The sequence below is a fragment of the Contarinia nasturtii genome, unplaced genomic scaffold (assembly GCF_009176525.2).
Source record: "Contarinia nasturtii isolate CC-2019 unplaced genomic scaffold, AAFC_CNas_1.1 Cnas_scaffold_129, whole genome shotgun sequence".
NCBI lineage: Eukaryota > Metazoa > Arthropoda > Insecta > Diptera > Cecidomyiidae > Contarinia > Contarinia nasturtii.
Genome location: NW_022197486.1, coordinates 9,847,583 through 9,859,672, shown reverse-complemented (window position 1 = coordinate 9,859,672; position 12,090 = coordinate 9,847,583). Strand labels below are relative to the sequence as shown.

At 33.7% G+C, this 12,090-nt stretch overlaps 2 protein-coding genes across 3 annotated transcripts in view; one reads left to right on the top strand and one right to left on the bottom strand.

Annotated features, from left to right (window-relative positions):
* Positions 1-12,090, bottom strand: part of LOC116350468 (calcitonin gene-related peptide type 1 receptor) — a 59,279-nt gene that overhangs the window by 41,903 nt on the left and 5,286 nt on the right. The window lies entirely within an intron of this gene.
* LOC116350486 overlaps positions 7,872-12,090 on the top strand; it is a 29,374-nt gene continuing 25,155 nt past the window's right edge. The window contains exon 1 of the mRNA XM_031782288.1: positions 7,872-7,929. Within this exon, the coding sequence (XP_031638148.1) occupies positions 7,918-7,929 (12 nt within the window). The 5' untranslated portion in view covers positions 7,872-7,917. The remainder of the gene's footprint in view (positions 7,930-12,090) is intronic.

Below are 12,090 nucleotides of genomic sequence, written 5' to 3'. Positions count from 1 at the left end.
ACTTTTGTCTTAAACCATTTTCAATTTAAAAATCATTTCAACTCTGTTTGAATGATGTTTTTTTTTTTGATTTTCTGAATACCTTTGAAATATTTGCAATAAAAAGAAATGAGTGTGCCGCCTATCGCCTGCTATTTACAATTAAGATGCATTTTGTCAGCGGCATAACAAATGCCAGATTCTTCTGAAAATGAGTAAAAATGAAAGTATGTATGGCACTCCTCTTTCGTGTCACTGCGACAAAAACTAAAATAAATAAAACGGAAATTTGCCTGATGTTGTGCGGCCAACCACCTGGAGATTCGAGTTCATGGCAAAATGTTTGCATTTTCAAAACGACAGCAAACTGTTGAAGTTTTCATCATGAAATGAAACCCAACCGGAACACAATCTATGGATTTTGGATTTGCAATCATTATTCACACAGCCGAGTCGAGCGACTACACACAAGAGATGTCGTATTGTTGATAAACATTTATCTCATATCTCGGCATTTTGGTTAAAGTGCTAATCCATGTTTGTACAACAACAAAATTTGATTTCAATGATCACGTGCACTGTAAATTCATGTGCCGACTATTTCCGAAATATAAAGAAACTACAAGGATCAAAGCATTCATTATTGTTTTCGATTATTTTTCAGTGTTTTTGTTTTTGTTGTTTGTTAAATTGCAGCAATTTGACAATTTGTATCATTTTTATACAATGTCCAATGGAATAAAATCCCATTTAAAATAACAATCATTCAAACACTGAATTCAGTTCTATTTTTGTGTTGGACTTTTTGATACATCAAAATTAAAGTTTGGAAACGATTTTCGCTCATGATGTTTATATTTATGGCACAGTTTTAAAATCACTCTGGACTGTGCTTGAAATAAAATTAGCAATACGCGCTCTACTTTTCCTTTGAACCCAATTTTATTGTGCCTTTTCTTGTGCTCATCTAGTCTTTGACGGACATTTAGAACAGCATATTGCAAGCAATTTTATTGGAAACAGGGTCGCTTTTACAGGAGTTAAATCATAAAACAAAAAAGAAACCACTACTGTGTAGGAGATAAGATTTTATGTGCCTGTATCCAAAATAAAGTCCGTTTTTTTCGCTCGCAAGTTTCATGTGGGATTAGGTCTTAGCGGCGAATTGAATAGCATTACTTTCAAATAAAACAGTATAAACGAACGAATCGTCTAATTTGAAATTAGAAACAAATTTTGTGAGGGCCATAACTTGATCGTGTTAAGATGGTATATGTTCAAGCGCAACCCTGATTCAATTGATAAATTACTTTGGAAACGTTTTATACCTAGCGAAATGAAACTTAAAAACAGAACCTAATCGCCATTGACGCAACAAATTTTATTAGCTAAAGAGACGCAGAAGAAAAAAACACAGACACACACGCAAAAGAATGAGACAAATGGAGAAAAGCAGAGTGAGAGTGAGAGAAGGAGCAATGGGCATTGCATTTGAGCACTTTTCATTATGTACCATTTTTATACATTTTACGCATCGTAACAATAATGTCGTTAGACACCGGATGTTGCATTTTTTATTCTTTGGGGTCTTCATCTGGAACAAAATTACGTGAAATGGAAACATGTGCCGAGTTTTATGTGCTAAATTTATGATTCATGCGCGTGTGAACGTGCGTATTTGCAATGAAAACATGGAAAAGTTCAAACAAAATGAAACGAAAGTGGACAAAGGTGGTGGCAAGAGAAATAGATATATTCTCAACGACATAAAGATCGATGTCATTATATTCCGTCTTCGTTTTGGTCTTCGGGTGGTTTGCGTTGTCGGTGACATAATTAATAGATGATACTAGTTCATTGGATGAAAATACTCTTTTAGCACAACCGGTAGATTGTATGTCCGAATGAATGGTTGTGTCGTTTTCATGGGGGCTCACCATTAAAAATTGATTATGTACATTGAGTGGCCATAATGCATTTGGTCCGAAAATCTCTTTTCTGAACTTCATTAAATTCGTCCCATAAAACTTTTCACATCAAATTGTTGTTAATGTTCAATCGAAATCGCAACACCGTCACCTAAATGGAAATTCCGTTCAAATAATAGCTAAAATCGAGTTATTATACGAGCGAATCAATTGGACACAATCGAAAAAGTTGCGTTGCAAATTTGTGGGGCGTGAAAATTGAGTTAATTCAAGAGACATCTTTTTAGTAATAGCCTAGATATGTATTTGATCGTCTCTCTCTCTCTCTCTCTCTCTCTCTCTCTCTCCCTCTTTATCTGGATGCTCATTTCCGTTTCAACCAAAAACGCAATTCATCACAACAAGAATAATTGTTTTTAATTGAATTCCCAGTGTACTGTGAACAAGAAATGTTTCAATATCATCGCAAGCACTTTCTCCATAGCACAAGAGTGGGATATGGATGCTAAAATTGTGTGCGATTGTGCCGATAAACAATGTTCAAGTGGCTCGCTAAATACGAAGTTTTATGTCAATTTATTTACTTATTGTAAGGACTTTGATAGAAGCTCGCTTGCTTTTCAACATCTTTTCAATTAGTAGAGTTTTAACAGAAATTAAGTGGAAAAATTTGGCTTATAATAGGAATCCATCAAGGAAATAACATTTTACGTTGAATAATAGCCTCGATCCCATTCAATACATAGACAGCAATAATAGGCGAAACGATTTTACGTGTAAATATAATACATACATTGAAAATGAACGAACATTGCAAATCACTCCGATACAACCGATTCTTTTCGTTTCAATATGAACAATAGCAAAGTTTTTGCCGACGCGTCAAACAAATTAGTTAAGAATAGTGAATAAACAAATGAAGAAAAAAAAACTCATTGCGAAAACGTTCATTAACCGCTGTTGAATAGTTTCTTTTCACTTCGTGAAAACATTGCATCGATATAATATATGGTGGGTGCTCTGGCATTCGTTTGGTTTTGTCGAACAAGCTTTCTACAACATCTGTAAGTAATTAATCTAGGAGAATGTTGGTTAAATCGTGGAGCTTTACATCTTGCAACATGGACAATGACAGCCACAATGAACCGAGATTAATTGGCCGGAATAACATTTTCGGTAACATGAAAGTCATTGGCTTACGTAAATGACGCAACCAACCCAGAGGACGTTGGTCATGCAATTTTATAAATCAAAAATTCACACATTCGCAATGCAGATGTATCGATTTTAATGACAAATAATTTCAAATATTCGTGAACCAATTCAAATCAGCAATTTCATTGGGATTACAAGCCGCTTAAAACAAATGCCAAAGTTTTTTGCTTCTCTCACTGACTCACTTACTCTTCATCTCTCTCTCTCTCTCTCTCTCTCTCTCTCTCTCTCTCTTCCATTTCTCTGTCATATTAACTTGGTAGCTTCACAGATTTAAAAATAACAACTACAAAAAATGTCATCGTTCAAATTACTTGCGACGCTTGTCCGCATATCCGATTATCCGAGCATAATTCAAATGAGAGTCTTTTCCCACACACACAATCCCATGTATTTTTAAAATGCTGAACGCTTCGTTTCTCTTTTTTTGTGTGCTGTTTATGTGTTTGCATAAAACGTGCACCCATTCTCGATATTTTCGGAATAAATCTCTACGCTCTTATCTGAAACAACAACATTCGTCTCCATCATCGTCATCATCATCGACGCTCATTGTTGTTCAGCTATCGTCATTCGAACACCCTCAAGGAAGCTCACCAAGACACACATTTGATTCTGTTCTTAATACTTTAAAAGACCAGTCAAACAATAAATAAAAGCAAGCGAGAGCGAGTAAGAAAAATACGAATTTGTTGAAACGTTTGAAATTTATTGTCACTTGCAGTCGCCACTAACTATCCTTTCAGCATTGGCAGTTGCATTACAAATGACGATCCAAATTGAAATTGGCCGCAATCAGAACACGAAGATGAAAAATAAAGCAATGGCATGTCATTCTGAGGTTAATCTTGGCCCCACAGTGCACATTTTTGTTCGTTTTATCGAATTTTTACCATTTCTTCGTAGTTTGTACGTAAGTTCAAATGATGAACTCCTTTTTTTTATTTAAAAAAATAAATCAATAACATGATTTTTGGTAAAATGTTGGTGTCTGAGCATGACTGACATGCTTTCAATTTACAATTATTTTGATGCGTGCAATTTACAAAGGGATTTTCTCTTTCAAAGTTTTAAAAGGATATCTTCATGTCTTGATTGACTTTCAATTTCCCATTCCATTTGGAGAAATAGTTTTATTTCATAAGTTTATTTCTCTTTTAGTTCACTAATTGGCAGTCGATTGTAATTGCGATTTTATTCAAAGTTTTCAATTATCATAATCGGATTAAGTAATATTTAGTAATTTATATCTATTGTTATTGTGGCATAGAAACAAGCCTGTAACCGATTCGTGACTTACGAATTCCAAAAACGATTCATTTTATAGAAATGCTTTCGATTTGAACCTAATTAGCAGTTGAATTTAAATTATTGTTTGAGAATGTTGTTTAACATTGGAATGTTTACATGCTAGTAGATTTTAAGTTTGAGTTTTTGAAACCATTATATGCCAAAATACAAATTGTTTATGTTGATTTTGTCAAAAACAGCACAGTAATAAACAAATTTCAGTGAAGAGATGTTTGAAGAGACGAAACACCGCTTTACACAATACTTCCTTTTAAAATAGTTTCTTTGGTACTGTGATGAATCAAATTGAATTTCAAATGCGGAATTTATTTTTGTTATTTGCTCAATGAAGAATGAAGAAGAAGAAGATAAAGAACTTAAACTGAAACATTGACACAATAACAACAACAATATTTCAACTAACTTATTTATATTCAAGCGACAACTTTGCTTTTGACTCAATTCATTCAAAATTAATTAAAAATGAGGAAAACTAAAAGTGTGGAATTTTCCAAAGTCTTTTCATCCGCACATCAGCTCAAACTTTTGGCGCTTTCATTTTCATTTCCCAAAAAAAAGTTGTTAAACTGACCAAGATCCAGAACTATATTGAATGCTATGACCCGAAGCCATCTTGGAATTCTTTATACAAAGCAAAAAAATTAAATAGATAATGTAATAAATTTATTTGGACAAAAAATAATAATTTTTTTTGCTCTTCCTCTTTAGAACATTTCTTTTTGTAATAGCAAAGTTTATAACGAAAATCAGTCAGTGCCTATGATAAAAAAGATGTGTACGAGCTAACTTGAGCGAGCGGCGTACAAGAAAAGTTATAGCTATACCGACAACCTTTGTAGGTCTTAAATTGGCTAAAATAAGATGAACTGTTTGTGTGAATGGCACAAGCACGCTTTTGGAGTTAGAAATGAGCAAAGAAAAAAAAGAGTGTTGTCAGTTCTTCAAAAACGAATGAAAAACTTTGAAACGAAGCGGAAAAAAGTTGAACGTTAATCGAAATTCTCAATGTTCGAAGATGGTGGTAATTCTTGAAAGCAAACGCACAATAAATCAGTGAAGTGTCGACAACAAACAATCAACTCTTATCACAATCCTATTTGTTCACGTGAAAACTAATCTTTTTCAATTTCGATTCCGAATGAAATGCAAGCTACGCTAGAAGAAAGGCAAATAAAACTTTAAAAAAACCACTTTGTAGAATATGTGTGCAACACTTTTTGAAAACTTCGATGAAAATTGTGCGAAAGATGTGTGGACTGTGGATGTGTTTTTATCGTTCGGGACTCGTAATCGATGCTAGTCATGTGTTTTTCTTCTTCTTCTTCTACCTTCTTCTTCTTCTTTGATTTGCAGCCATACACGACACACTCAACTGTAATAAAACGGCGCATTATTTGTGCGTCATTAAATAAACAAATGAATAAAAAAAGAGCTTACAAAGCGCCTCATTTTATTACCCTGATTTTATTTTATAAGTTATACTGCATATCCATGTATATTTTCATTGCGACATTTTACGCCACGGCGATTTTTCACGTTTCCAATTTTGAAACCAATGATTTGAATAATTCAACGCCCAGTACTTTTGATCGTAATTTAAAGTGGCCAATGTGTAATGTAACGTAGCGCTTATAGCAATTTTTTTTATGTCATTCGTCGTATGTGTGTAAAAGATTTAATTAAATAGATTCATAACTGTCTGCGCGCGTGTTTGTGGAAAAATTTACTTGAATTTTGAGCGTGCTTGGACGGAGAGTATTTTCGATAAACGGTTCATATACACTAGACTATTTGGGTTGTTGTTGTTGTTTTTTTTTACAACTATGGCAACGCATTGAATGTCCAATTTTTCACAGTTTCTTGGCACACATTTGCACATTTTGTTTCAAATTTATGTTCACATTTTCGTATAAACAAAATGGTGAAATGAACTCGTTAATTACTCCCTTTTTTTAATATCGTTGTCTTTTCTTCATCGGTTATCTATTTCGCTTCTGTGGTGATCATAACTTTTTGACGCAAATGAATGGATTTACTCCAGAGATTTACTATGTGCGCTCTGGCTAATGTTTGCAATGATTATGGCAAGCAAATAAAAATTTGAATAAAAACGAAACGAGAATGAAAAATGATGAGATCTGTAATAACTGACAGCGAAATAAGTTCAAATCATATTTGGGCGATTGATTTAAAAGCGGTGGCACCAAAATAAAATGTGGAATGCATCGTTCGTTAAATTTTAATCAGATGAATCGCATCGTTGCTTTCCTTTGTATTCGCGTCGCACTGAAATACCGTAAATTTCATTTATTATTCCAACAATTGAGATGAGGTCGCTGAACAATATGAAAAGTTGGAGAAAAAAAAATTGCATCGTACTTTTTGAAAACATTGCCAACGTCATGCGATATTTTGCCGCTACAATAAATGAATCCACATTGCCGGATATTGAATAAGAACGATTTGGAACAAAATCCATTCTGTTTCAAATTCCTTTAATCTTGAACTTCCGTAATCATTTTATTTGCACGCCACGTAAATATTGTGTATGATATTTGTATTTTCCTGTTACAGACACTTACATGCTGTGAGAACCAATCGTAAAAATAAACATTTTGATGGGCTGGCCGTGATTTGCATACCTTTAAATGCACGTTGACATGATTTAAAAGAAAACAACAAAAAAAGAAGAGAAATACAAATAGAATAAAAAAACACTAAATCAGAGCATTCAAATAAAATCGACATTGACGATGTGTTCAATTCAATTTTTCATTGACATTATGTCAGCTATAGCTTGAACGTCAAGCGCATATTAATTGAGCCGTCAATGCCCCGAATGCGCGCTACTCACTCATTTCCCAATTTCTCTACATTCATTCCAAAAATAAAAAATAAAGTGGTTTTATTTGCGGCTGTGCATGAATGCTCACTACTGCATATATGACGTGATTTGCATTACTACGATAATGCGACCGTCATTCAATTTCGGAATTGAAAACTTATACACTACTATTCGCTCTTTCTCTGTGTGTGTCTCATTTCAGTTTTCGAACGAAAGAGAAAATGTTCGCGTTTCTGTTCTACATTTTTCTCTCTTTTTTCCTCTCTCTCTGGCTCAATGAAACGAAAAAAAAGAAACAACGACGAAAAGTTTAATCGCAAACTGTTTCTTTTTACGTCATAAAAAGTCTTCGGTTTGGTATACTTTAAACGAATTACAAAATTACATGCTTAATCACACTTCCGAAGTATGGACGTGCAAGAGTGCAGTTCTTTTTTCCCCGTTGACCAGCATTTGCGTTCTCATTTATTCTCATTCGCGTTTCTTTTAATTATGTTCTTCAGTAATAATATAATCAATCCAGCCAAGCAATTGCATAAAAATGCATAATTACATCCCAAAATGAGGTTCCACTCGTGATGGACATCGGATAATTCTATTTTGGAATTGGTGTCATTTAACGCGAGAACGGCAGATAGTATGAGAACTGGAGTGAGTGAGTAAGAGAAAGATAACGAATTTGAAAATAACTAACAACATACTTCTAAGAACAAGAAACAAGAATGTTGGAAAAGAAAACAAAAAGTAATGTGAAAAAAAAAAGAAATTGCAAATAGAATCGAAAAACATTTTACATTTGGTTATTCAACGACAAGATGATATCGAGATTTGTTTTTATTTTTCGGTGCACACAAAACCATTTGATGTCGTTACGTGCTTTTTTATGTCCTTGGCGTGTATACATATTCTTATTGTCACAAAAAAACCGAGTGGTAATAGGTACCGATTCTACATTTGGTGTTAAGAAGGACAAAGTCAAACAAATCGAATGGATTTATTGCGTATGTGTATTTGTATGTTTTGACTTAGTGACATTCCCGCGCTTCGTGTCGCCCCTTCGCTTTCCAATCAATAAAAAAAACCGAGTGAATCATGTGTACTGCAACGACTAAGTCAACGACGAACCAGTCAAATAAAGCGATTTTCCCGATGATATTTGTGTGTGTATGGTTCTTTTTTTTTACATTCACAACAGTTGCGGCCATAACTATTTATCTTGGCGCATCGTTGTTGCTTGATTTGATGTGCTCGACGAAGCTTACGACACCATAATTGTATTGTACCCGTTTGCAATAGCGAAAACGATCATTTCAAATGCACAAAAACATTATTTTGAGTCTTTTGATGATGACGACGGTATTCTTTTGGTTTTATGCACTTTTTCCGCAACGCGTTCATTCTATTGCTGCACACTAAATCTGACATAATACCATTAACAACCCAAATGACATACGGCAACCGAACACTACACACATTTTTTTGCATGCAAAATGTGCAGTTGCTTTCAAGGGTGCAATAAAATATTGTATTGAAATTACAACTAAATGCGAAACTTGCCCCACTGAAAATGGACGGATTGTTGTTGTGTGTGATCTATTCAAATGAATTTTCTTTTACAATTTTTTTTTCACAACTTCTTTTTTGTTGAACAAAAAAAATCATACAAAAAAACGTAACAAAATAATCACAAAACTTTAAGCATCCCAACAAATGCACACTCTCTATCACGATAATTAAAATACGATGGCCACAAAAGGATTGAATTACTATTTTCTTTGTTGGTGTATTATTGTTTGAAATTATGACAACAAAAAAGCTTTGTGCGACTCAGCGCCACTTCAAAATGAGAAGCCAAAACGGTTTCGGTTTGGGGCTAGAGTTAATCCAAAAAAAAACCATCGCTTCCACATAAAAGTGATGCAAATTTTGTATTTTTTTTTCTCCTTTATAATCATTATTATTATTCTCTCCCTCTTGAATGTGCTTCGATAAATCTCATTTGGCCTGGTTGCTGAATATAATGTGTGTGGCAAAAAACGCACACTTAATGTGCATATTTGATTGAAATCGTAAATTTGAGCGCATGCTACTCGTTTGAAGATCTTTTTTTGGCATTCTACTTTGATACATTTGCAGGAAATGTGTTCGTGCTGCTTCCAAATTCAAATAATGATGTGATTTGATTGTGGTAGAGAAGTTGCAAATGTGTTTATTTACCGATTGCAAACAACGTTGATATGCACAATGTGTATGATACCGGAAAGTGGAAAAGCAATAAAAATCCAAACATTTTGTGAACATTTACAGTTTATACAATGGCAAACTATCAATTGATTTTTTTTTATTTTAATTGTGTATTAAATTCATTGCCCCGCAACGAAATATTTCAAATATTTAGAAATTGTGTGGCCAATTTACGCCACGAAAGAGCCAATTAATTATCCACATTCGATTTCGATATCTATTTTCGAAGACCATATGTATATTTATTTCGTTTCTGCAATTTAATTGTGAGCGGCGTTTTCGTCGTTCACGTAAAGTGTTTTGATGTGCTTTCGTATGTAATCAAACGAATTGTTGTTGTTTTTTTTCTCTTCGTTTCACATTATTTTGCAAGCAGCAAATCTAAATATTTATTAAAAACAAATTATTGAATACAACAAATCACATGTAAATTATAGTCTAAAAATAATTTCAAGTTCAAACCAAATCGTTCCAATTCGCAAGTAACAGCAAAAAAATGTAATTACAATGTAATATTCACAGTGTGTTGAATTGAGTTTCATTTACGTTCTCTTTCTCTTCTTCGCTGTCATTCTTTTCTCGTAAAATTCGTGAATGTGATCATCACACTGCAGCATGGGAACTCGTTGAACAACAACAATACCATACACACGGGTAATTTATATAATTGAAATGTTAATAAGTTTTTGGTCATTCCAAGAGTCGGCCTATGTATCAAAATAATGTGTGTGTTTTGTGTGTGTATGTGTTGCGCACACAGTGCTTTCTCATTTCGCTTTGAAATAGATGCAACAATTATGTGTGGCCAATGGTGAACTCTTTCAATGAGCACTCGTTCATTGTCACTCAGACACACAATACTGCCTGCCAACTGAAACCGATTTCATTGATCCACCAATTTGAATATATTTTGAAGCACATTTTTTCTCTCTCTAAATCTCTTCATCTCTTTTTTACTTTACATAATATTATTTTGTGCTCATAATTACTTTGGAAATTCTCTTTTAAAGGCATATTATATACATATGTGTCTCGTATGCTGGCGTTTTACTACTCTACCCTTCTCTTCTCCTCTCTCTCTCTCTCTCTCTCTCTCTCTCTCTCTCTCTCTCTCTTTCTTCACTCACTCGCCTTAGTTCTTAGTTGTCTTTGCATTATATTTAAGCCAATTAAGTGCTAAAAAAAGTTAAATCGTCGCCTTAATTTACGTGTAAAATTGCAGTTCATTAAAATATTATGTGCATGCATTTGTGTCACATGCACCTCTTTGATTAATACAAAAAGTTTCAGTTCAACAACATGGTGAACATTAAACGTATTACAAAGCTCGTTATTTATGTGTTTATGAACTAGACATATATAAAAATATGCTGTGATATCCATAAACTTGAGTCTTAATGTCATAATATGTTGACCACTTGTGCATGATTTCCATCGTAAACTATGTGAATTCAATGGGGGGACAGTAGTTTTGAATTACATTTATTTGTTGTCTATTATGCATATGCGTCGCTCACTCAACGGTTAATTATCAACAATACTATTCCGAAATAGCACAATGAATTGCATTTAAGTTGGTTTTTTAATTCATCGCTTCAAGGATTAAATACAAACAATAACCAAATGACATTTTGAAGCAATATGAAATGGCCGATTTGATGGTCGGGAATAAATTCGATGCAAATAATACCGAATTTGTAAGTTTGTTGTATTGTATGTATAACATGTGTAAGGTTTTGTTAGTTTTTGTTGTTTATATGGTCTAGTTTTCATTGGCACGTTAACATTAACTTTTTTAGTGATTTGAAATCGATAAAATGTGTGCGTCACATGTCTCTGTAAACACATATCTACGGAGACACCGAAAGTGTTTACACACATTCTTTTTTCATCTCTCTCTCGCTCTCTCTCGGAATGCGTCTCTAGTTTCAATTGTAGAAAAACTTTTTCGAAAGGGTTTTTCTGCTCAAGTCAATTCGCTACGCTTCTAAAACCTAATCTAATTTTGATTTCTCAAATTTAATTCGAACGAGACAATATCTCTCTGTCTCAATCAGTCTAGTTTCGCAGCCACAGTGAACATACAAACTTTGCGCAAATGAAACTTTTTGAAAGCACCGTTCCAAAAACTAATGCCACAATTATGTACAAATCTAAAAAAAAGATAGAAGAAAATAATCAAACAACATCCAAATGAAGCCAACTACCACATGACTGCAATGTGGATTCGGTTTTGGCCACACACACACACAAACACACAGAGAGAACAACAGCAATATGAAAAGAAAAGAAAAAAACAATTGACGACCAGACTAACAGAAAGTTTTATTTATTTCGCCACAAAGCAAGCATTTAATCGCATCGCTATGAAATTTTATCCCACTTCACTTAAAGTGAAATGCCCGCGCCATATTAACAGTCGAAGCAAATTTCACTGTCACAGAGATATTAGGTTTCATAGAAAACGTATAGAAAACGACCAACATTTTTGGCTTATTTCCAAACTTTGGTTTTATAACTGACAGTTTTGAATGATAGATATAAAACACTAAACGCATATATACCAGA